Source organism: Diceros bicornis, chromosome 6 (genome assembly GCF_020826845.1).
Source record: "Diceros bicornis minor isolate mBicDic1 chromosome 6, mDicBic1.mat.cur, whole genome shotgun sequence".
Classification (NCBI taxonomy): domain Eukaryota; kingdom Metazoa; phylum Chordata; class Mammalia; order Perissodactyla; family Rhinocerotidae; genus Diceros; species Diceros bicornis.
Window position 1 is genome coordinate 11,512,169 of NC_080745.1, and position 25,724 is coordinate 11,537,892.

The following is a 25,724-nucleotide window of genomic DNA, read 5'->3' on the forward strand; positions in this document are numbered from 1 at the left end:
CAGGGCATTTGTAAATGAACAGCTCAGTCATAGTTTGAAAAAGACGACCAAGTCCCGTGATGTGCTCTGAAGGAAATAAAATCGTGAAGTAAAATGATGCGCTTTGCTCATCCAGGGCATGGTGACTGATAGGCACAAAGTGTTCCTAATATTTTCAGGAGTGGGGTCCCTGCTCCTGTCACCATTCCTTTGGCTCCATATGGAAGCGAGTTTGGCACACAGTGTGGGCTTTGGAGGCAGGCAAACCCGATTAGAATCTTGGCCCTTTCCATACTAGCCCTGACCTTGGACAAATTGCTTTAACTGTCTGAGCCCTGGTTTCCTTATCTGTAAAATGCAGATGATGACACCCGTGTCTTAGGGACGTTGTCAGGGACACACGGGAAGATGTGTGGAAAATGGCCAGCATGGCGCACGGCACAGTGTGATCATTGAGTTGACAGTAGTTATTATCGTGGTCCATTAGTCAGCTATCGTTGACAAACTCTCAGTGGCAAACAGCCCAAAACACCTGTTCCTCAGTCGTGGGTCTGTGAGTTGGCTGGGATTGAGCTGGGCTTGGCTGGGCTTGGCTCCAGGTTTCCGGTGGATTCAGGTCCATGCTGTTTTTCTCTGGGACTGATGGACTACTTGGTCATGCTTCTCTCACGGTTATGCCAAGAACACAAGAGGGCAAGTCCCAATACACGAGCACATCTCAAGACTCTGCTTGGCTCCCTTCCACTAACGTCCCTTTGATCAATACAAGTTAGTGGCCAAGCCCACAGTTAAGGGGTGAAATGTGCACACTGCCCATGGTGAAGCCATGAGTGGGTACACAATCCCACTACAGGGCCCTCAAGAATTGGGCCCAGTAATTCAACCTTCCATCTGGTCCCTGGTTCTTCACATTCTGAACACATGAAACGGGAAAATGGAGCAGCACACACACACACCACACGTACCACACACACACACACACACACACACATACATACACTCACGCACCCCCCTTAGCTCTCAGGAAGTGAGCATGTGCAAAAACTTCATGCTTAAATCATTATGAGGACTGCAGTAGTTCTGGGTACCATTTATTATCTATTGCATGTGGAGTTTCTCTCATTTATTCTGTTTATCCACATTCGTCCTTGTTCCTAATAATGCAAACCTCAGGTCATAAACTCTGATGTGACGCAGGCCAGTTTGTGTGAAAGCCATTGGTTGGGGGTTCTTTCAAGTTGGTGCAGTTCTTTTGACTGGTGTCCACCTCACTTTCAGGATTTGTTCTTTTGACCTGCAGTTTCCAACTTTCCTATGGGGCCTCCATCACAGAGCTCAGGCTTGTGGTGGGAAGGAGCTGATGTGGGTCTCGGACAGAGGCCAGCTAGCCATCCAAACACCCCCCCAGACTCCTCCTCTTCTCTCCATCTCCATGGCGCCCTCCTTGTCCAAGGCAGCAGCACATCCCATCTGGCCTTCCCCATCCCTCCGTCCCTCTCTCTCATCCTCCCCCACCTCCCACTCACACATCCATCCATTCTCCACCCACAGCCAACTGTTCATTAATTTACCTGCCTCCCTGGGCACCCAGGCTGTGCCAGGCTCTCTACCAGGCCCTGGGGGGGAGGCTCAGTGAATTTGACCCATGGTCCTTACTCAGGGTGTGAGATGATTAGAGTGCAGTGTGACAGATGCTAAGAGGCATGTGCTGGGGCGCTGGGCATGTGAAGGGGGTGCCTGCCCAAGTCAGCCCTGTGTAGGGGAGTGTGCTACCCCAGGAGGCCTCCTGAGGAATGGACACATGAGCTGAGCCTCAGAGTCCTGCAGGTGCTGGTGATTCAGACAGAAAGGACAGTGACCAGGGAGAAGGGGTGGTCCAGAGCTGCAGACCTCCTCGGGTGCTGCAAGGCCAGCGTTGAGGCGGACTGCGTGGGGGAGGTGGCCCTCTAACACAGAGACATAGGAAGGCTTTGAGGAGAGGAGTTTGGACCAGGACACAGGAGGGCGGGCTCTGAGTGGCATTTTGAGGTGGCCTGTGGCTGCAGCGGGTGGGGTGGGCTGGAGGAGAGGAGATGACCCCCTGAGCAGTTTTCCTCTGCGTCTGGAAGGAGCCAGCGGTGATTGCTGCAGGCACCAACGGAGCACCTCAATTCTCACAGGAGGCCTGGAGGCCCCACCATCCCTGAGAGAAATGAGGAAGGCTCTGCAGGCTGGCCCCTTTGGGAGCTGTGTGGGGGTAGAATTTTCCCACAGGGAGGCTGTGTCCAGAAAGGAAGGGAAGCTGCAGGGAGCCTCCCTCTCCTGCCGTCCCATGGGGTTTGAACCTGAGGCTCCACACTGCACTGACACACATTACATGATTACATCTGCATGAACGCCCATGACGTAGATATTTAATTTCCATTTTACTGCAGAAGAAACTAGGCTCCGAGAGGTTAACTGACTTTCCTAAGACCATGGGTTCAGGAGAAGTGCAAGAATAAGACCCCAGGACCACCCAACTCTGAGCTCACATCCCTCCTGGCCTGCCACGCATCTGCTCAGCCCCCATGGTCACGTGGCAGTGCAGATGGTTCAAAAACTGGGACTTGGGTCCAGGCATTGAGGCCCTGTCTAAAATTTCCACTTGCACCTTGACACACACACACACACACACACACACACACATTTCCTATCACTCTACTTTCTTTAGCACTTTTCACTATTTTGCATTCTACATACTTTACTGATTTGTTTTGTATACTGTGTCTCCCATCAGTAGAATGTAAGCTCCATGAGGGATTTGGGCTGTTTTGTTCACTGCTGCAACCCCAGCAGCTGGAACAATGTAGACACGTAGCAGCTGTTCAGCAGACACTCGTTGAAGGAATGAAGGAGACGCCTGGCTCCAGCCTCGCCCTGGACAAATCTTGAATCAGCTTCTCACAGGGGTTTTGACATCTGTCAAATGGTGTGCACAGCCATCCTCCTCTGGCTTATTGGATTGGTCCATAATTTTTGTGAAATCATTTTGAAAGGCAAAATGCACTATACCAAGACGCAATAGAAATTTAGAATTGAGAAAGACTAGATTTCTCATCCATCCCTTCCCTTTATAGCAGGGGCATGGAGGTCCACTGATGAGCTGACCTGCAAAGCCATGAGGGTACGTGGTGGTGAGGTCAAGGCGAGGGCCGCTGAGATGTCTAGACCTGTGTGTCTCCCCTGGCCCGCCCATACTCTTCGAGGAACCTCTGCTGTGGCCTCAAATGAACTTGTTACTAACAGCGACCACTCCATTCACAAGCAACAGAGATATTTTGAAACAATTTAAATTAATTAATTAAAGGTATTGAAGAAGTACGACGAAACATCTTCCCCTAACTCAACTTTTTAAGATGGAGTTGATTTTGGTAAAAATGGATGTAGATGCAAGTTACTTTGCAGCCATTTAAAGTGACAAACTCAAAGACAACTTATGGAGATGATGAATTACAGTTTATTAATGTGGCAGTTCCTACTCGTCACCAGGCTGGGTTCCCAAAGTCCCCTTGGCAGTCGAATCCTGTCTCCCCTGCCCCCCTGTATCTACTGGAGAGCAGTCACTGAACCATGACTTTGCCCGAGCTCCCTCTGCCATCTTCCATAGCAGTTAAGAGTTGACGGGTGATGTTGCCACAAAACATCGCAACAGCGGGTATGAATTTTACTTCACAATTCTAGGTGAGAGTTGCCACATTCCTTAAATTCTCTATATCTAATTTAATCTGCTCTGCACCCCAATCCTGTGATTCTGGTAGGGTATGCAATCTGTCTTTTGCAAATTCCTCTCCTGCCTCTCAAGTTGACAGCAAGTCCCCCAACACCCCCACCTGAGAAGGTGTCCTCTCCCAGCATCAGGCTGTCTCCCTGTGCCGTGGTGGTGTCTTGGCCTCTGCTCTGCCACGGCTCTGTTTCCTTTCCTCCACCTCTCCCAGGGTCTTGGGTCTTGGTGGTTTTCTGGCAATGCTGTCATTAGGCATGTCACGCAGAAGCCACTGAGTCTGTGAACAGAAAGCCTTGGCTAACTTCTTGGACTAGGGAAGGGAAAATACTCAAGAGTGGCTGGAAAAATGGCAAATTATATCTTAATAAATTATCTCCCAGCAGACATTCAATTGAGATTTATAAAAGTCCCCAAGATGTTTAGCACATCTTATTTTAGCAATAAGACATTCTGAATTCAGATCCATTTTAGTGCTCAATTTTAACCAAGATCTGCTTTCCTTTCTGTTTTTATCTGGAGAGAAGTAAAACCTGGACAAGTTTGGGATTCTGGATTTCAACTTCTAGCCTATTCTTGAATCTTAGACCATGGATCCTACTCAAATGACCATCTTATTAGGTTAATGACAGTGAGTGAAGCCCACTAGAATTGGGAGGGAGGGGTTGGACAGAGAGAAGGGACAGTCCTGACACCTGGAGCTCCCATGCTCAGGGTGAAGGCTCCTCAGTGGCAGGCTGAACACAGCCCTCAAGAGAGGCCAGAATCAGGACTGTATGTGAAATTGGAGGTCAACAGATTCAGTTGTCCTTTAAACACTGGTGGCCAAAATGGCATGGACTTAAGGAAGTTCGTTAGTGGTGGTGATGGGGAGGGGCAGGATACGCCAGCTAGAGATCCCTAACTCTGTTATGTCCCAGTCTTTGAACAGGCCGGGCATGGGGCCTGGCTCTGCTGACCTCACCCATCCCGCCCCATTCCTCTGGGCACAGGAAGAGAACCCTCCTTAGGGGTGAAAGTCAGCAGGAGTTGTCCCAAGGCAAAACCTTGCGCCTTTCCTTTCCTTGAAGGGTGCTGGCGCCCCCTGGAGGCAGCAGGCCTCCCCTGCAGCCCACATCTCTTCAGAGAAAGGATTCCCAAACCCTGGCTATTGCATAATGTTGTTTTTATTTTTTGTAGTTCAAGTCATGTGAGAGGTCTACAGATTGTATAGCAAGATGTGACTGCCATAGAATAAACCTTTTATTTTAAAAATAGAACATTCTCTGATGTGTTTTAATTTGTGGCACTTCCTAGGAGAGAGGAATTTTTGGAAACCAATTTTGAGCGGGAGTTGAGGAGGCAGTGCTTGCTGGGAGGAGAGGTGGGGGTCTTTAAATTCGACTTCTTCCCTGACCATCTTGTTCTCCTGTAGATGGGCAGCCAGTGGCTTCTGACACCCCTGCTCTTCTAAGCTGCTTGGATTAGGAGGCTATTTTCAGTGTGGTGCCCTGGTTAGCAAGGCAGCAGGTAAGTCCTTAGGCTGCGTGGCTGCTAATCCTATAAGGACCAGGAGGTGTGAGATGGGCGCCCTCCCATGGGGAGCTCGGAGGCAGGTGTCCCTGCCCACGAGTGTGGTTCCAGCTGCATAGTTTTCCTTTCTGAGCCGTGTCCTTTCACTGCACTGAAGCTGTGTGGGTAGCCAGGGCCCTCGCTGACACGCACACATGGCCATGGGCTGTGTGTTGGGCTGCTGGGCTGGCTTCCTGGGGGCACAGGAAGCAGAAGAGTGAGTGGGATGGGAGAAGAGCTGGGGTCCTCTCCTGTGCTGCTCTAACCCAGCCTGAAGAGAGAGGAGCTGCAGGGTCTCCCAGGCACTCCTGGATGGAGCATATCCCTACCGTGGTCCCATCCCCTGCTGCCCTGGGGGCTTGGGCCAAGTCTCCAGCAGGGATCCTGATGGTGAAGGTCACATTTTCTTTCCTCTCCTAAGGACATAGAGCCTGGCAGAGGCGTGGCTTTTTCCTGCCAGAGTGCACCTGGACGTGGGCCCCCAGCACCCAGAGCCACCTGCTAGGACCCTGCCCACCCTGGCCCTGTGCTGTCAGCCCCTGGTCAGGGAGCAGATGTGTCCACTGTGCCCTGGAGAGCACTGAGCCCCCTTCCCATCCCCTGCCACTCACATCTGGTCCCCCGGGTCTCCTCTGTGTCCACCACTTGCCCGTGGCTGCCCTGACACCCTCAGGATCTGCCCTGGGGCAGGGACAGGAGGAGGAGATGGGCCCAGCACACCACTGTGTTCCTTTCTTCGCATAATGAGCCTGCCGTCTGACTGCGCAGAGTGTGATCTGGGTTTGACGAACAGTAGGGAAGCCCCTGGTCCTATGCTGCCCCAGAGAGCCAGCTTTGAGTCCCCTTCAGGTCCTTGATAATCTATTTGTCACTCACATTGTTACAGCACAACCCAGCAGGAGTCCTGTGGGCCTGTCACACCCGCGGGCGCGGGTCAGAGGGGCTTCCTTCAGCACCCCCCGTTCATTCCTGGAAGACCTCCTCCCCACCACGTCTCCAGGAGGGACAGAAAAATAAGACCCTTTGAGTGTCTGCGTTACACAATGATGCCCTTCCAGGGGAGAGGGGCCACGTTTGTTCATTCGTTCGTTCATTCATTCATTCATTTATTCATTCATTCCCGGCCTGCTGAGCTCTCCTCCATGGATGCCAGGCTTGTTTGTGGCTGGAAGAGCACAGACAAGCAGGCCACGTTCCCAACTCTGAGGGTCCCACAGAACAGTGGGAGAGACTGATGATGCAGAGAGAAATGAATGCTGTGGCAGGGGTGCCCCGGGGACTGAGGAAGTGCAGAGAGAAGTCAAGGGACTTCAACTGACCCGGCGACATCTGAGCAGGTCCTGGGGAGCAAGGGAGTGTTTGTCAGGTGAGAAGGGGGCATTAGAAAGCATGGAAGACCTAGCACACCACAGGCCCTTTGCTGAGATTGGGGTCCAGGTGTCTGCAGGCCAGGGATACCGGGGGGGCAGGGGTGGGAGATGACAGCCTGGCCCAGCCCCTCTCTGCAGGGCAGTGGGTGCCTCAAGGGGTCCTCAAGCAGGGGAGACATGAGAAGGTTGCATGGCAGAGCAGCAGCCCTGGTTGCAGGCCAGGGCACGATGGGCAGGAGGCTGTGGTGGGGATTTAGGCCTAGAGCCAGGACCCCAAGACAAGGGACAGGGGCTGGTGGGGTGGGCCCAGAGCAGAGTGCTGTTAACTCAGATAACTCATCTTGGGTCCTGATGATGTGTGGGCACAGGGTGGAGGGGTGGGGGGACAGAGCAGAGGGAGTCTGGGATGGCTCCTAGATCTCTGACCCAATTTCTGGAAGGAGGTGTGACTGTGTGCAAGATGGGGACCTGGGGGCGGGAGAGAAACCCTAGAATGTACGCATAGAGAGGGGCTGCACATTTGCCTGCATATCATAGGTTTAATGAAGAAAAAGATGAGATCACAGTACACAAGATGCTACTAAAATCCAGTCCTGCACTTAATCCTACTTGAATTTAGCAGAAAGAGAAGGAGCTGGAGTGAAATCTTGCCTTCCACTGGGGCATCCCTCTTTAGACAGTGTTGGTTCAAGGAGAAAGCCCTAGGTGTTGGTGGTGGCCCAGGGCTGTGCTCAGATTCCACAGCTCTCTGGCATCTGGAAAGGGGCTGGTGAAGCCAGGGTTGTGTGGAGAGCTTAGCCGGGTGCTGTGGGGGAAGTGGCTGTGACAGCTGCAGCCTGGACTCACCAGACAGCAAGGCCAGACGGCACCAGTACTCCATCCTCACTCAGCCATCTTAAAGCCTGGGGCTCTCGGGGCACTGATTGGGGGCTGAGGCCCCCCTAGCCTTCTGGCCTCACTCCCACCATCACTTGGGGCAGGGCCCTAGAGGTCTCTTCCTTTTGGGTCCTTAGTGACTCTAGCAGAGCAGTGTGTGGTTCCCAGGACACCAGCCAGGGCCCTCATTCCCCCAGGTCACCCCTGGGCTTCTCGTCTCCTCTTGGAGCCTGGAGGAGGTCTTGGGGTCTGCGTGCTACAAGCTTCTCACCCCGTTAGGAGTGGGCTGGGTCACTAGAGCCAGCACAGCGACAGGCTGCACTTGGAGGAGCAGGGCAGGCCCGCAGACCGCCGCCCAGGGTTGCTCTCCCTCGGCAGCAGCACTGTGTGTCAGGATGCAGCACTGGAGCTCACTTTTGGGTCTCTGGCGGAAGCTGGAGAGCTTGGAGAGAAGCTGGAGGAGAACGTAGACTTGGTGCCCTATATTCACATGTGTTCACTGCACATCCACCGCCTGGGCACCAGGTGCTGTGCTAGGGGCCCGGCAGCAGGATGCAGGGGCGAGCAGGATGGCTCCTGCCCCTGAGGGCTACACAGCCTGGTAGGGACAGAAATGACCCCAGGGCAGAGTGGGAGAGATGATGTAACAGGGAAGACACAGGTGCAGGGAAGGCAGAGTGGGGCCAGTGTGCGGGGGCCGTGGGGGTCCCTGACCTCTGGCCTGCCCCGTCCCACATGGGAGCCACCAGCTGCAGGTGGCCCTGAGCAGTAAACATGTGGTGGCCGAGAATGGACGTGTACTCTAAGTGCAGACCGCGCACCAGATTCCAAAGACTTCATGCAATAACATCTCATCCATAATGATTTTTATATTGAGTATGTGTTGAAATGGTGCTACTGTGAATATAGTAGGTTAAGTCAATTATACTATTAAAATTAATTTCACCTGCTTCTTTTTACTTTTCTTAAATGTAGCTACTAGAAAATGTCAAGTGACACGCGTGCCTGGCATCTGTGGCTCACATTGTCACTCTATGGGACAGAGTTGCTCTAGCTGACAGCATGAGGACCAGGGGTTGGCCATTAAGAAGCATGAGTGGGGGCAGATCTGGACCTCAGCTCCCCAAAATAACTACTGTGAGGGGTTGCCTTTGAAGGGAGCCAGATGCTGTCCTTAGGTGTCCAAAGAGAGAGAGGATACTGGCAGCGATGTGAAACTAACCGGAGCTCAGCAGACTCCTTTCCTGCCACTCAGGGGCCTCAGGCAGGGCCACGTGCTGGAGTGCCCTTGGGGTGTGGCCCAGAGGTCCCGCCCACCCTGGGGCTCTGCCGAAGGAGGTCCTCTGGGCAGTCCTGCAGGCCCGCGCTCCGCCTCGCCCTCAGCAGAGTGTGCTGGAGCATCTCCTTGGCTCTGGCGAGGGCAGCTTCAGCAGGGACAGCCATGTGGGGCACCACGCCCACCCCCTCCCAGGAGCTGCCATCTGCAGCCCCCACCGAGCGGGCTGTGGGGATGGTGATATAGAGGTCGGTATCATCCACATGATAGGTTTGCGGTGGCTGGCAGCCCCCGCTGGTCACCTCCCCAATGACCAGCGCCCGCCCCAGCCTCTTCATGATGTAGGTAAATTCCTCCGCGGCGCCGGCCGTCACACTGCTGGTCAGAATGATCACGTTCTTCTTGGAGCCGTAGCGTTCGCCTGCAAGACAGAAGGCCCTTCAGCATAGGGAGTCAAGTCACGACCCAGGAGCACCTGCCTTCTCCATGCTGTCTGGACCCTCCGAGAGAAGGGCCTGGGATTTAGTTCTGCATCCTTGTGTCCACATGCAAGTCACTCCACTTTTCTGAGTCCCAGTTTCTGCATCTGTAAAATGGGGATATGGATGTGTGCCCAATCCCAAGCACGTATGTGTTGAGAGCTCCACCAGTTTCCTTTATTGCCAAGTAATGGGAAAAAGCTTGACTTTCAGGAGAAAAGGGCACGCTTCCTCTTTATGAATAACGAGAATGCCTAACCCAGCCAGATTCTCTTTTGACTTTGGACCCTCGGAAGAGCCAAATTTGTGACTTGACAAACCGTCTAGGACAGCAATGCCGAGCAGAAATATAACATGAGCCAGAATGTGAGCCACAGACATCATTTTAAGTTTTCTAGTAGCCGCGTTAAACAAGTAAAAAGAAACAGATGAAATGAACTTTGATAACGTTTCATTTAACTTGATATAACCAAAATACGTTCACCTCAAAACGCCATCAAATGGAATTATTAATGAGATATTTTACGTTCTTTTTTTTTCGTAAAACGTCTTCCAAATCAGGTGTGCACTTTACACTCTACACGGTTTATATGGCACATGTGGCATGTGGCTCCCATATTGGACATCGCAATTCTAGCACCCCATGATCTGCAGATCTGAGTCTATTTTTAACTCCTGGTCTTGAATTTTTGTTTGAATTTAGAATTCACCTGGTTCTGACTTTTATCTACATTTTGCAATGTTATTGAATATATGTCCTGGAAGGTCCCTCCAAATCCTTGTGTGCTAAGGAAGTGTACAAACGAAAACTGGGGGGTGCTTTTCTGGCCATATGCACCCCCACATGGGTCTCCCAGCCCCCTTTTGTTGGATGGGAGCACAGGTTCCTGGTTCGTGAGCTGGGCAAAGGAGATGGTGTGAGGCTAACCACCAGGGACAGGGCTGGGAGAGGGGTGCGTGGCTCTATAGAGTGCAGGCCTGCACCGCTCTCTGGCCCCTGCTCTGGGCCCAGGGCAGCTAGCGAGAGACCCGTCAGAGTCATGAACATTCTTGAGGCAAGTGTGCTGAGCTGCTGCTGAAAGTTCAGATAAGATGAGCCCTGGAGAGCCCATGGAGTTTGGTGATGGGTGGGGGGGATCCTTCTAGTTCTGCATTCATCTTGCAGGCTGATGGTTGTGGTGGTGAGAATGGGGGGCATTTGGTTTTAGACAAACCAGTGTTCAAATTTCGGCACTTTCAGTTAGTAGCTGAGTGATGTTAGACAAGATATTTAACCCAGTTGAGACTCATTTTTCTCCTCTGGAAAGTGGGCATAATGGTATGAGTTTTGTGGGGATTAAAGATCTTATGTACAAAGTGCATGGCATAGGAGAGGGGCTTTATATTCCATTTACTATTACTTTTACCTGAACCCAAGCTGTCTTTCCCTATTTTCCAGAAGCTTCTAGAATGAGAACAGGAAGGGGCAGGTTTCTCCACGCACCTGTGAGCTGAGAGTGGGTCCAGAGTTCACTGACAGAGTCATTGGGCCGGTTGTAGATTTTGTCCAGCAGAACTGGAGGGCCTTCGTCATAGAAGAAGGAGCAGAGGGCAGGGATGGAGGAGGTGGGGCCGCCAATGTTGAACCTGAGGGAGGGCAATGGAGGCCACTGAGGGGCTGAGCTCATGGTGAGGTCCTCAGTGCCCCTGGGAGGCCTGGCTCTGCCCTGTCGAGGGCTCTAGTTCCAGCCAGCCTTCATCTAGTGTGCAATCCTCCTCCTACGTAATTCCTTGGTCAGTATTTCCCAGAGTACAAATCTCTTGAGAACAAGAGACTTTGTGGTCAGATTCATTTAGAAACTACAAGCACACCTTGTTCCATTGTGCTTCGCTTTATTGCGCTTCACAGATACTGCGTTTTTCACAAATCGAAGGTTTGTGGCAACCCCGTGTCAAGCAAGTCTATTGGTGCCATTTTTCCAACAGCATTTGCTCACTTCGTGTCTCTGTGTTGCATTTTGGTAATTCTCACAATATTTCAAACGTTTTCATTATTATTATATTGTTAGGTGATCTGTGATCAGTGATCTTTGATGTTACTGTTGTCATTGTTTCGGGGCCCCACGAACTGCTCCCGTGTAAAACAGCAAACTTAAATGATAAATGTTGTGTGTGTTCTGACTGCTCCCCTGACTGGATGTTCCCCATCTCTCTCCCTCTCCTGAGACACAATAGTGAAATTAGGCCAGTTAATAACCCTACAGTGGCCTCTAAGTGTTCAAATAAAAGGAAGAGTTGCACGTCTCACGCTGTAAATCACAAGTAGAAGCAATTAAGCTTAGTGATGGAGGCATGTTGAAAGCCGAGAAAGGCCGAAAACTAGGCTTCTTGTGCCAGTTAGCCAAGTTGTGAATGCAAACGAAAAGTTCTTGAAGGAAATGAAAAGTGCGATTCCAGGGAACATACAAATGATAAGAAAGTGAAACAGCCTTATTGCTGATATGGAGAAAGTTTTAGTGGTCTGGATGGAAGATCAAACCAGCCACAACGTCTCCTTAAGCCAAAATGTAATCCAGAGCAAGGCCCTAACTCTCTTCAATTCTATGAAGGCTGAGAGAAGTGAGGAAGCTGCAGAAAAAAAGTTGGAAGCTAGGAGAGGTTGTTAGTTCATGAGGTTTAAGGAAAGAAGCCATCTCCATAACATAAAGGTACAAAGTGAAGCAGCAAGTGCTGATGTAGAAGCTGCAGCAAGTTCTCCAGAAGATCTAGCTAAGATAATTAATGAAGCTGGCTACACTAAAGAACAGATTTTCAAGGTAGATGAAACAGCCTTCTATTGGAAGAAGATGCCATCCAGGACTTTCATAGCTAGAGAGAAGTCAATGCCTGGCTTCAAAGCTTCAAAGGACAGGCTGACTCTCGTGTTAGGGGCTAATGCAGCTGGTGACTTTCAGTTGAAGCCAATGCTCATTTAACATTCTGAAAATCCTAAAGCCCTTAAGAATTATGCTAAATCTACTCTGCCTGTGCTCTATAGATGGAAGAACAAAGCCTGGATGATAGTACATCTGGTTACAACATGGTTTACTGAGTATTTTGAGCCCACCCACTGTTGAGACTCACTGTTCAGGAAAAAAAGGTTTCTTTCAAAACATTGCTGCTCATTGACAATGCACCTGGTCACCCAAGAGCTGCGATGGAGATGTACAATGAGATTAATGTTGTTTTCATGCCTGCTAACACACAATCCACTCTGCAGCCCATGGATCAAGGAGTAATTTTGACTTTCAAGTCTTATCATTTAAGAAATATATTTTGTAAGGCTATATCTGCCATAGATAGTAATTCCTCTAATGGATCTAGGCAAAGTAAATGGAAAATCCTCTGGAAAGGATTCATCATTCTAGATGCCATTAAGAACATTCGTGATTCATGGGAAGAGGTCAAAATCACCCTCATGGATGACTTTGGGGAGTTCAAGACTTCATTGGAGGGAGTAACTGCAGATGTGGTGGAAAGAGCAAGAGAACTAGAATTAGAAGTGGAGCCTGAAGATGTGACTGAATTGCTGCAATCTCATGATAAAACTTTAACGAATGAGGAATTGCTTCTTATGGATGAGCAAGAAAGTGGTTTCTTGAGATGGCATCTACTCCTGGTGAAGACACTGTGAAGATTGTTGAAATGACAACACAGGATTTAGAATATGACATGAACATTGTTGATAAAGCAGTGACAGAGTGCTCAGAGGTGTGGAACCACATCGAGGGTGAGAGAACCTGTGCCCGTCCCAGCCATCTGGATTTGCCCTGTGGCGTGACCTCTCTGGGCCCTCTCTCCTCATCTGGGAAATGAGGAGTGCAGGGCTGGCTGTGTCTTAGGATCCTCTCTGATTGATGGTCTAAGATGGCCTGGCTGGGTTCAGGGCCCATGACCTCAGACTCTGAACCTCCAAACCTCGGGTCGGAAGGATCTTAAAGCAAAGCACACCTGTAGACTGGGCCTCCTCCACTTTAAAAAATGTGAACGGCACAGTTAAGCAGAGAGGCACTTAGCATGAGGGTCGTTTGGATGTTCGATAGAGCATTTGAAGAATAAAATGATCAGAAGTACCACAGGAACCCCCAAGCTCAAGTTCTGGGCACACACTGGAGCCCTGGGAGATATTTTATCTCCCAGGGAGGAGAACTAGCCTCTGGGATCCAGAGCCACCTGGTGATGACTAAGAACCATGGGGATGTTGCAGGCCAGAGACCAGAGCTGGACTGGACACGCCATCTTGGCCAATCCCAGCCACATCTCTCTAGCAGCCAGGGGGTTGGTGGGAGAGGTAAGTGTGCCTGCTCCTCTTTGAGTCATGAAGGATGCCCAGGGCAAGTCCACTCATGGACCTGGGAGTCACGGAGGCCCCAGCCTAGCCACTGCCTGAGGGTGTTCTTCCAGCTTTCCTGTTCTGTGAGGGAAACTCACTCTAGGTGAGGCACACCTTTACAGAAGCAGAAGGGCGGTGGTTGGTTGAAAGATCCCTCTAACTATCATTTTGTGATGCAAAGAATTCTGTTTGCAATGATAGTGGCTAATTTGCAAATTCTCTCTGTGACTCTGGCTCTGTGATTCTCATGACCAAGGTGGTCATGGGCTGGTTTTGTATGATGAGAGGCACAACCACAGGTGGAGGCCTGGATGTCCCACACATGACCAATCATCAGAATCACCTGGGAGATTGCCTGTCAAATACGCAGATCATCGGGCCTCGCCCCTGGAGCTTTCCATTCAGTAGGGCTGGGGTGGGGCACTGGAATCAGTGTTTTTAAGGTTTCCCTTCCCCTCCCTCTCCACTGAATCCTATGACCAGGCAAGTTTGGGGACCACCGAATTAGCCCAGTGATTCTCAGCCTGGAATGCACATTGGGATCGTTTGAGGAGCTTAAAAAAATCTACCAGTGCTGGGGCCCAGCCTGGCCAATTAAACCAGAACCTCCGGGCTAGCTGGCCAGAGCCCTGATAGCCAGGTCACCTAGTCCCTCTCAGCGTCCATCCTAGTTCTTCCCTACTAGGCCCATAGCTTTGACTGTTTTCCAGCAGCTGCCCTGGCCTGGCTTGGAACCGCTGGCCCTGGGCCCACTGACCTCATGTCAACAATCATGGCGTCCGTGTGCACAATCTTCTTCCAGACGTGCTCCACCAGCAGTTCTGAGACCTGGGTGAGCAGCTCATAGTCTCCAAACATGTCGAATCTCAAGTAGCCAATGTTGTCCTCCAGCACGTTAGTGTGGAAGGAAAACTTGATCAGGTCTTCAAAGGCTTCAGGGGAAGGGATCTGAAAGATTGGGGGGTCCAGCTCAGTGTCAGGAGAGAAGCAGATATGAAAGCTCAGGAAAGTGGGCACCATGGATTTCCTTTATATCATGAGAAATATTGAGAGTATGGGGAGGGAACTAACATTTCTGAAGGAGGCAGTAGGTGCTAGGGCCGTTTCCGACAGCGTCCAGGAGGTTACGTGGATTGTGGGCCTGGGGTGTGAACCCTTCTGTGGTCAGCAGCCTCCTCACAGAGAATGCTCGTGTGTGCCACCCCACGTCCTGGTGTCCAGAGCTCACAGGCCCAGGCACGGTCTCCACTCTGACCCCCCTGACCTCACCAGACACTTCTTGATGTCCCTGAGCTCATCTTCCTCTCCTCCCCTGGGCAGGGAGGGAAGACATTACTGGGCCCCTGAGTCTTTAGCGGGGGCCTGGCCCTGTGCTGACCACTTTGTAGCCCTTTTCATCATCCCCACCGCCACCCTGTAGAGGAGACACCATTATCCCCATCTTTTCAATGAGGAAATGGAAGCACAGAGTGATTAAGTAACTTGCCCAAGGTCACACAGCCAGTAAGTGGTGGATTCAGAATCTACATCCGACACCAAACTGTGAGCTCTGACTACGCTAGAAAGGAGTGCGCCCCTCGATTTAGAATCTTGGGACCCTGTGAGCCTAGTACAGTGATGGCGCTTACAAGGTTCCCCCAACATGCGTGGGCCTCCTGTTCTTTCTCCAAGGCTGCTAGAAGGTGGCAAGTCCTGTGAGCTGGACTGAGATCAAGGAGCTGGCAGGGACGCCACTGCTGACTGGACACCTGGCCTCTAGGCCCTGCTCTGCCCTCAGTCGCAAGCTCTTTGGCCACAGGGCACTCTCCTTTCCACCCTTCCAGGCCTCAGTTCCTCTTTTGGTACAATGGGATAATAATTTTGTGGTAGATGCTTTCGGTGCCCTCAGCTCTCTTCTGATTTCAGTTGCAACTGGACCCCAGCTGATAGGGCCTTGCCTCCAGCCCACCCCTGTGTCTTTCCACTCTCTACTTCAGAACCTTCTCCAAGCTGCCTCAGAGTTCGAGAGAGTTCATGTCCCTGGGGGAACCCTCGGCCCGTGGAGGACAGGAGCTGCTGGGTCCGTCTGCAGAGGGACGGCTCCAGGGTGCATTCCTTATGCTTGTTGGGGGCCTGTTGGAATCTTCGGAAGCAACAGCCTCAATAATGCGCCCGGCCATCTGCTTTTCGCCCTTTCCCTTCCCTCCCTGCCCCCTCACTCGGCTTCAGCAACCACCTCCCACACGAATTGCTTGCTCCCAAGCCCTTGGCCCTGGCCTCAGGCCCTGCTTTAGAGGGAACCCAAGACAAATGCGGCCCTGCCTACTCCCTGTGACTACGCGGTGAGATCACAGATGATGAACAGTCTGGAGAGATGTTGTAAATGCTGCTTTGGATGCAGCTCTTCGCTAATGAAACTCTTAGCTGATGGTAGTGCTTGGTGGACCATGGCTGACCTTGGCCTCGGTCTGCAGACCCTGTGCCTCATCCACCCACCAGCAAGAACCCTCAGCCTTGATTTAACTTTACAGTGTTTCCCAAAACTTCAGTGCTGGCTTCAGATTTTTTTTTTCTTTTTGTGAGGAGGATCAGCCCTGAGCTAACATCCGATGCCAGTCCTCCTCTTTTTGCTGAGGAAGATTGGCCCTGGGCTAACATTTGTACCCATCTTCCTCTACTTTATATGGGATGCCCCCACAGCGTGGCTTGACAAGCGGTGTGTCGGTCCACGCCCGGGATCCGAACCTGCAAACTCTGGGCAGCCGAAACAGAGCGTGTGAACTTAACCACTGCGCTACCGGGCCAGACCCTGGCTTGAGATATTTTGACCACAACAGCCTCGCTTAGAATTTCCTGTCCAGCTGGCCCTTGGATCAGGCCACACGCCTGATGAATGCAGGTCCCTTGGGATGCAGTGCTTCGCATTGCAGGAGGGGAGGAGAAGGCAGTGGAGCCTAACCCGGGAAGGCTTACTGCCCTGGTTTTTTGGGCTGAGCCCTGGCACCCTGACCACCCCAGAGCCTGTGTCCAGGCTCCGTGCTTTACCTGCGAGGCAACTGTGAGACCAGGGCCTCTGCCTGCTTCCCCGTCTCTATCCCTCCAACTCGTTCACACAAACTGCAAACCCCTAGGCAGATGGGTGGTGAGCATGAACGCACACCCTACATTTCCAGAGGACAAAATTATGGTGACCTCATGGGACTTATTGACCCCACCACTGACAAGGAGAAGCCCTGCAAATATCTGCCTTCCACACAGACAAGAGGGCAGCTTCTTCTACACCAGGGCTTTGCAAACTGAGTTCCTGTGGGGACCAGTGTTCTACAGAGGTGCTCCGGGACCCCAGAGGCGTAGGGAGTAGATGGCATGACAGGGTGAGAAAAAGGAAAAGATGTGATGGGTGACAACTTAAACATGAAAACAGGTCTAGAAGCCATCACCTTGCACCCCACACAGAGCCCTGGATGTGAGGACAACTGGTTGACCCACTCCTGGGACTGTGCAGGCCAAGTCTCCCTCGTCTCTCACCTGCATGGGCACAATCCCGGGGATTTGGTCCTTGGCATCCTCGGGGATGTGGGCTGTCTTCAGGTGTGGGTCCCCAGACAGCATCTGCAGGTCGGCCCCCAGCATCTCGGCCAGGGACCCTTCTGAGGTCACTCTCGCATAGCGGCTCTGCATCCGGCTCAGTTTGGCAGCCATCTTGGCCCCCAGCTCGGGGGAGGCATAGTTATCGGCGACCAGCTTCCCGGCCGTCTGCAGCACAGTGGGCACCTTGGCACGCAGGGCCACTATGTCCCGGGCTGTGGAGAGGGCCTCGCCCATGGGCACCGTGATGTCAGGCTCCACTCCAGCCAGGTCCCAGGCCTCGCCTGTGGTAGCGCTCAGGGCCACCTGCGTGGGCATGGAGGCATACAAGGGGCTGCTGCCCACCTGGTAGATGCCGACAGAGAGTGCCCCCCCAGCCGTGGGCTCCCCGATGACCGTGGCCCGCTGCAGGTCCTGCATGGTGTGAGCGAAAGCCTCAGCCGCCGACCCGCTGGTGTGGCTCATCAGGATGTAGAGGTCCTTGTGGGAGCCGTAGCGCTGGCCTGCCACCTGGAGCATGGTCCACACCTCCGTGACCCTCGAGGTGGCCCTGTCAAAGACCGAGAAGAGGTGCTGGCGGGGATCGGCCTCAAAGAAGTAGGAGCAGAGCAGCGGCACTGCTGTGGAGTAGCTGCCGGGGTTGTAGCGCAGGTCGATGATCAGCGCAGCCGTGTCCACCAGCCTCTGCCACACCAGCTGCACCAGCTGTGGCCCGATGGCCCTCACCGTCTCCAGCTCGGCCATGGCATCGAAACGCAGGTAGCCCAGCCGGCCGGGAAGCACCTCCGTCTTGAACAGGGCCTCGATGAGATAGGAGAGCTCCTCTGGGGAGGGGACAGCGGGAGGTGGCGGGGGCACCTCTTCGGCCGCCAGCTCGCCTGGGCTGTGGAACACCAGCAGACGGTGGTCCCCGGACATCTCCTGCAGGTCGGCCGTGAGCTGAGAGGCCAGCGACTCCAGGTCCACCGCTGTGCGGTAGGCCCCCTGGGCGAGCTTGGCTCGCAGCAGGGCACCAGTCTGCCCGACGACCTCTGGCCGGGCGTAGTGAGCCTCCAGCAAGTGCCCCGTACCCTCTACCAAGGCCCCCAGGCTGCGGTGGAACTCCAGCACCTCCTGGGCCCTGTCCAGGGCCTCCTCGGCCAGCACGATGGCATCGGGCACCACGCCGCCCCCCAGCCAGCACTCGCCATGGTTGTCGATGAAGGTGAGCACGGGCACTGTGAGGGCCAGGCTGCCCTCTGGCATCTCCAGCAGGGGCACCGTGCAGGTGTGCAGCAGGCTGCCCGCGGTGATCTCGCCCACCAGCGTGGCCCAGCCCAGGGACTGCATGAGGAAGGCCAGCTCCTCAGCGGCAGTAGCGGTGCGGTGGCTGGTGAGCAGGTACACCCCACGCTGGGTGCTGTAGTGCTGGCCCAGCAGGTCCGTGCGGCTGAAGTGCTCCTGTGTGATGTTGGTGCGGCGGTCATAGGTGGTGAAGAGACGCACGGGGCCGGGGTCGGGGCCCTGGAAGTAGGAGAGCAGCAGGGGCACGGCAGAGGACGGCCCCCCGGGGTTCTGGCGCAGGTCCAGGATGAGGTGCTCTGTGTCCTGCAGGGGCTCCCACACCTGGTGCAGGATATATGGGCCCAGCACCTCGAGCACGGAGGCGTCCGCAAAGCTGTCGAAGCGCAGGTAGCCCACGTTCCCCGGCAGCACCGACACCTGGAACACAGCGTCCACCAGGGCCCGCTGGGCAGCCTCGTCCTTGGGCACTGCTAGGACTACCTCTTGGGGGGCATCAGCTCCAGCCTCGAGCTCAGAAGGGGTTTCTTTGGGCCTGACGGCCCACACTAGGAGCCTGGGGTCCTCGGATACAGCCTGCAGGCCAGCGTTGAGCTTAGTGACCAGATCCTCCTCGGAGACCACCGAGGAGAGGTCCATGCTGGCCAGGTGGTGCAGCAGGGCAGGCACGCGCTCCACCAGTGCGTAGTAGTCCTTCAGGGCCTCCTGCAGGCGCTGGATGACTTCTGGCAGGGCACGGCGCAGCATGAGGATGGCCAGGGCTTTCTCCAAGGCCTGCTCAGCCGGTGTCCCCACACAGGGCAGCACCCCACTGCCCTCCCACGTCTGGATGCCCCCGCTGAGGGGCCCCAGGGACCTGGACACGGGCACGGTGAGGAAGAAGTCAGACTGGCCTATCCTCAGCTTCTGGAGGTCCAGGGCACCTCCCACCGTCCGCTCGCCCACCACGATGGCCCTGCGCATCTGTTTGAGGATGTAAGCGATGTCTTCAGCCACGCCCCCGGTGTGGCCGCTGGTGAGGACCACCACATCCCTGTCGGCACTGTACCTCTCTCCTAGGACCTGGGGTAGGGTCCAGATCTCAGTGGTCGTATTGGAGGGGCGGTCGTAGATGGTGTCCACGTGCAGGACCGTGTTCCCTGGGTGCAGGTAGGAGATGATGTAGGGGATGCCGGAAACGTGGCCCCCAGTGCAGTGCCGGAGGTCCAGCACCAAGGCAGAGGTGCCCATGAGCTTCCTCCAGACATTGGCCACCAGGAAGTCCCCCAGCTTGCTCATGACCTCCTGGCTCGGGATGTCGTCCACCCGCAGGTAGCCCACGTTGCCCTCCAGAATGTCATGGCGGATGCCTTTCTGCAGCCGGGCAAGCAGTTCCTCTTGTGTGAGGCTGGTGAGTGCTGGGGCTTGCTGGGGAGGCTCGAGGGCGCTGGGCTCATAGGAGATGACCAGGCGGGGGTCATTCAAGGAGTTTTGCACCCCGGCCGTAAGCACATGGGCCAGCGTCTGTGGGTCTGAGATGGCTAGGATCTCGCGACTCTTGATGGCCTGCTCGATGGCTTCCTGCATCCCCAGCAGGTTCTCTGGGAAGCAGTAGTTATCCAGGAGGACCTTGGCCATGTCCAGCACCAGGCTCGGCTGGAATAGGTGCATGGGGCCAGCCGGGCCACAGAGCAGCATGGACAAGATCAGGGCCCATTCTCTTGTCATGGGGATCCAGAAGCAGGGCTGGCTCCTGAGCAAAAGCTCCCTTGATGGTGCACAAGGCTAAGGCTCTGCACCGCACGGCTGCTTCCTCCCTGTCCTTCTCAGCCAGTGGACAGAAGGTCTTGGGAGTTGGGGTGCGGCTTCCAGCTCTGGTAAGCTTTTAATCCTGTCTAATTCGAGCGCATCAGCCCAGGCACTGGAGAGAAGGGGCTGAGGTGGTTTGACCCAGAAGATATTTTGGACCTCCTCTTGCTGTGCCACCTCTGCATATAACACCGTGAATAACTACCATGCCCCGGGAGCTCCTGCCACGTGCCTGACACCGTGCTCTGTGCTCTACAGGCTGACAGTCCTCATCAGAGCCTTGCAAAGGAGAGTTGTTACCCTGTAGGTAAACAGCGTTACCTCCCTACACTGGGTGATCTACACCTCTGGAATTAGGTAGAACTTGGAGGCCTGGTTCTGCCATTGTCTACTCTGTGGCCTTGGGCAAGTGTCTTACTTATTGTGTAGATTAAGTGAGAAAATACGTGTAAAGCATGTCACAGTGTCAGGCAAGAAGGAAGCACTCAATTGCTGAGAATTTCTCCGTGTTAGATATTATCTCTGTTTTACAGCTGAAGAAAGAGAGTTCAGTAGCTAACTGAAGCCCACCATCTTAGGTGGGGGAGGTGGGGGCAGCGAGAAGCCTGTGGGCCCACAGTCGGCTCAGACAGTGCAGAGGTTGAGTTGAAGGCTGCCATCCACTTCAGGGCTTCAAGTTTATTCCTACGTCCTGCTAATGCCTCCAAGGAACCAGAGTGGTCCCCGCCAAGAGCTTTCAAATGATAGGATGAAATGTCTAGACCTCAACATGGATGTGGTGAGTGGGAGGGATACCTGCCTTCCAGACGCCATGGAACCGGTGATGCCAGGTCAGATGAAGTTAGCTCTGAGATCTAACAAGTCTCCACTCTCCTGGCTAAAGAAGACCCTGCTGGTTGAGGGCTCTGGCCATGGCCCGCTGCTTGCAAGGAGAACCAAGCCGTAGGACTTTGGTCTCTGGGGTGCCAGGCCTCACAGGTATCCAGATCATTCCCCTACCTTCAGGGAACACACGAGCCAGTCCCAGGTGAACTGCTGGACTCTTGGGCTCCCAGCTCCTGCTCCTTCGTGTAGAAGCGACGTGGGTCCTGCTTGTGATGACCTGCCACAGATATGCAAGAATACCTGCCGTGGAGCGTAGAACCCAGAACCCTTGCTTTGCCTCCACATCCTTCTGGGAGCGGGCACTTCTCCCACCTAACAGACGGACAACTAGGGCTCAGAGCGCGGTCAGTCGCACGGCCAGGGAAGAGCGGCCTGGTTCTGCTCTCTTGCTGCCCCCGTCACCCCAGCACGCACTTCCAGGGCTGTGTGGGCAGCAGGCGGGTGCACGTGTGCCTCAGCAGGCAACTGGAGGAGATGGTCTGGGGGACAGGGGGCTTTCTCAGTCCACTCGGGAGCCACAATCTGCTCTCTGGAAATCATTATCTGAGGATGTTTACCAAGTGGTTTATGAAGGCCAAAGAGGTCAATTAGCTAAAACAAACATATTTTTAGCTCATTAGGATTTGTTTAATGCCGAAGTGACATATGGTCACATCACTCCACTGTTTGCAGCCAATGAAGTGAGCCCGATTTATTATAATAATAAGGCCTCCTTAGTCCCTGCCTCCACTTGGGGAATCACAACTCAGAGTATGCCGTCCTGGCCCTCTGAGGGCACTTTTCCGTCATCATTGAGCCCAGGCAGAACCTCTGGACCAGGAAGGGCAGGGGGTGAAGAAAATCAGGAAGAAGTCTCTCTTTGGGGAAAGTGCTTCTGCTGGACCCTCATCAGAATGCAGGCTCGGGACGGGATGCCTGGAGTTGTCGCTGGGCCGTGGTTTGTGTGATGGCTCAGAGGCGGGTCTGCTGCATGTCACTGGCGTGCCCAAGTCAGACGGTGCCTGCAAGGAGAGGCCAGGTGTCTTCCTGTGGGTTTGGCCTGAGGCCAGTGGGAGGAAATTCTGTCCCCAGAGTCCTCTAAACTCTCCAGGAGCCAGAAGTGTCCTGGACCCCACATAAGGGGGGACATAAGCAGGTGGCAGCCAGCTAAGGAGAGAATGTTCTGGGCAAGTCGCAGAGTGGGAGCCAGGAGGAGCTCTACGTCTTCCCATCCGGCCCCTGCCAGCTGTTGGTCCAGGGGGCTACAGAGACTCCCTTTGTGATCTTGGGGGTTGAGTTTGAGTTGGGATGGAGTCAGAAGCCCCTGCCTCCCTTCACTTGTACAAGCACGTGGGCACGAAGTGTCAAAAACGTGGGCTTAGGAGACACCCCAAACCCTCCTGCTTCCTACAGTAGAGACCTCAGTTAGGTGACGTGACTGCTCGATGCCGTGGCTTCCTCAAAAGGGAGCAGGGGTGAGGAGAAAAGCCTCCCAGTACTGTAACAGTGTTAGCGGGTGCAACAAAGAAGCCAAGGTCCAGTAGGAGTTGATGAGTAGCAGGCATGATCGGACCTCCCCTGTGGGGTTGGGAAGAGATACTCCAAGAGGCAGGGGTTGCCCTCAGGACCTTGGGGAACTGAGTGCTTCTGAGGCCCCAAACCTTCTGTGTGTGCCTGGAGAGTCTGTACACCTGGGAAATGCCCAGTCCCGGTGCTGCCTCCAGAGCACCTCAACAGTGACCAGAGCATCAGATTAAAAGGGGGATGGTGGGGCCGGGCCGGTGGCGCAAGTGGTTAAGTGTGTGCAATCTGCTGCAGCGGCCCGGGGTTCGCCAGTTCTGATCCCGGGCGCGCACCGATGCACCACTTGGCAAGCCATGCTGTGGCGGTGTCCCATATAAAGTGGAGGAAGATGGGCACGGATGTTAGCCAAGGGCTGGTCTTCCTCAGTAAAAAAAAAAAAAAAAAAAAAAGAGGATTGGCAGATGTTAGCACAGGGCTGATCTTCCTCATAGAGAAAACAAAAAACAAAAAATGGGGACAATGGCACAGAAAGTGTGCTGTTGGGATGGTTAGATGGAGAACACTTGGAGCCTGGGCAAGCCAGGAAGGAGCAAATCACCTGTTACAATACAGATTCACTTTTTGCTGTAGCCAGAGGCCTTGTCTGTCTGGCTATTTATCCACCCACCCACCCATCCATCCACCCATCCACCCATCCGTCCATCCGTCCATCCACCCATCCGTCCATCCATCCATCAGTCCATCTACCCACCCATACATCCATCCACCCATCCACCTATCCATCCATCCATCCATCCATCCATCCATCCACCTATCCATCCAACCATCCATCCATCCATCCACCCATCCAACCACCCATCCAACCATCCTTCCATCCAACCATCCATCCATCCATCCACCCACCCGTCCACCCGTCCGTCCACCCGTCCGTCCATCCGTCCGTCCATCCGTCCATCCATCCATCCATCCACCCACCCACCCATCCATCCATCCGTCCATCCATCCATCCGTCCATGCATCCATCAGTCCATCTACCCACCCATACATCCAGCCACCCATCCACGCATCCATCCGTACTTCTATCCATCTATCTACTGTCATCTCATAATAGTATATACAGTAATTTGCATTTTGTTTTGCTCACTTAACATACGGCAGAAATATCATTCCAAGTTGGAGCATATACATAAAGTTCATCCTTTTAATGGCTGCGTAGTAGTCTGCTCCCCTAGGGAGGGATATTTAAAGTTGTTTCTGTTTTTGCTTCTGTAAACAATATTGTGATAAATGTTCTTAAACACATGTTCTTAAGGACCGAGGCTTCTTGTTTCTGTAGAAGAAATTCCCATACCTGGACTTGCTGAATCAACGAGTGTGTGCACTTTTTTTGGCTTGTTTTCTTTATTATATTTTCCAGTAACTTTTAAATTATATAATAAATGTGTAATTTTTCTATTTTTTACATCTTAATCGATGTGTAATTGACATACAATAAACTGCCCATATTTTGAAGTGTACAGTTTGGTGAGTTTTGACATGTGTGTACACCCATGAAACTATCACCGCAATCAAGACGATGTGTATTTCTTTCACCCTCAAATTTTTCTCGTGCTGCTTTCTTATCCACCCCCGACTGCCTCTCCACCTCCAGACGAACACCGATCTGCTTTCTGTCATCACTAGAGATTTGTTTGCATTTTCTGAAATTTTATATAAATGGAATTATACCACATGTACTGTTTTTTATGTCTTTTACTCAGCATAATGATTTTGAGATCCACTTATGTTGTTGAGTGTACCAGTAGTTTATTTATGTTATTGCTGAGTAGTAGTCCATTCTCTAGGTGTACCACAATCTGTTACCCCCTCACATGTTGATAGACCTACAGGTTGCTTCCAGTACATAACTATTACAAATCAAGCTGCTGTGAATATTTGAGTATACGTCTCTGTGTGGACATATGTTTTTATTTTCACTAGGACAGGAATGTATGTTTAAGGTTTTAAGAAACAACCTGTTTTCTAAAATTTAAATTTCTACCAGCAACATGAGACTTCCAATTCCTTCACATCAGTGCCGACAATTGGTGTGTATGGTCAGACTTTAATTTTAGCCATTCTAATGGGTATATAGTGGCTTCTTATTGTGATTTTAATTGGCATTTCCTTGATTACTAATGATGTTGAGCATCTCTTTATTTATTTACTGGCCATTTGTGTATAGTCTGTGGTGGAATGTCTGTTTAAATCTTTTGCCCATTTGTTGGGAGTGGGGGAAAGGAGGCTGTTGTTTGTCTTATTATTGATAAAGTGAGAGTTATTTTTTATATTCTGGGTATGGATCTTTTGCCTGATATATGTGTTGCAAATATTTCTTTCCAGTCTGTGTTTGACTTGTCTTTTCATGCCCTTTATAGTGTCTGTTGAAGATTAAAAGATTTTACTTTTGATGAATTCCAATTTATCAATTTTTTCTTTTATGATTTATATTTTTGGTGCCATATGTAAGAAATCTTTGCCTATCTCAAGATCCCAAAGCTTTTCTTTAATATTTTGTTCTTAAAGTTCTATAGTTGTAGGCTTTACATCTATAATCTACTTTGAGTTAATTTTTATGTATGATGTGAGGTAGGGGTCGAGGTTTATTTTTTTCCATGTAGATATCCAGTTGATCCAGCACTAGTTATTGAAAAGACATTCTTGTTCCATTGAGTTGCCCTGGCATTTGGTCAAAAAGTGATTTATTGCATATGTGTGGGTCTATTTATGAACTCTGTTCTGATGCATTCACCTGTTTGTCTTTTCACTGACACCACACTGTCTTGGTTGCTATAGTTTGTAGTATGTCTTGAAAACACGTAGTGTGAGTCCTCCAACTTTGTTACTCTTCATCAAAATTACTTTGGCTATTCTAGTTTTTTTGATTATCCATATAAATTTCAGATTCAGATAATTGATTTTTGGATTCACATAATTGATTTTAGAACCAGGCAATTGATTGGGATTGAATTGAATCTATAGACCAGTTTGGGGGACAACTGACATCTTAACAATACTGTCTTCCAATACATGAATA

At 52.3% G+C, this 25,724-nt stretch overlaps 1 protein-coding gene across 1 annotated transcript; it reads right to left on the bottom strand.

The window, feature by feature from the left end:
- Window positions 1-6,582: 6,582 nt before the first annotated feature.
- RBP3 (retinol binding protein 3) lies at window positions 6,583-20,179 on the bottom strand. Its single transcript, XM_058542753.1, has 6 exons — window positions 17,132-20,179; window positions 14,382-14,572; window positions 10,757-10,899; window positions 8,836-9,215; window positions 7,790-7,972; window positions 6,583-6,612 (listed from the first exon to the last, which is right to left on the bottom strand). Exons 1-6 carry the CDS (start codon window positions 20,177-20,179, stop codon window positions 6,583-6,585), a joined length of 3,975 nt encoding a protein of 1,324 aa, XP_058398736.1.
- Between the last annotated feature and the right edge of the window lie 5,545 nt (window positions 20,180-25,724).

Bases quoted from the DNA above. Each gene is read 5' to 3' on its own strand.
- RBP3 (XM_058542753.1), bottom strand. From the start codon at position 20,179: ATGACAAGAGAATGGGCCCTGATCTTGTCCATGCTGCTCTGTGGCCCG. The intron at 14,573-17,131 runs GTGAGAGACGAG...CCAATCTTTCAG, and splicing joins CCGGGATTGTGCCCATGCAG to ATCCCTTCCCCTGAAGCCTT. The intron at 10,900-14,381 runs GTCAGTGGGCCC...GCCCTCCCTCAG, and splicing joins GCCATGATTGTTGACATGAG to GTTCAACATTGGCGGCCCCA.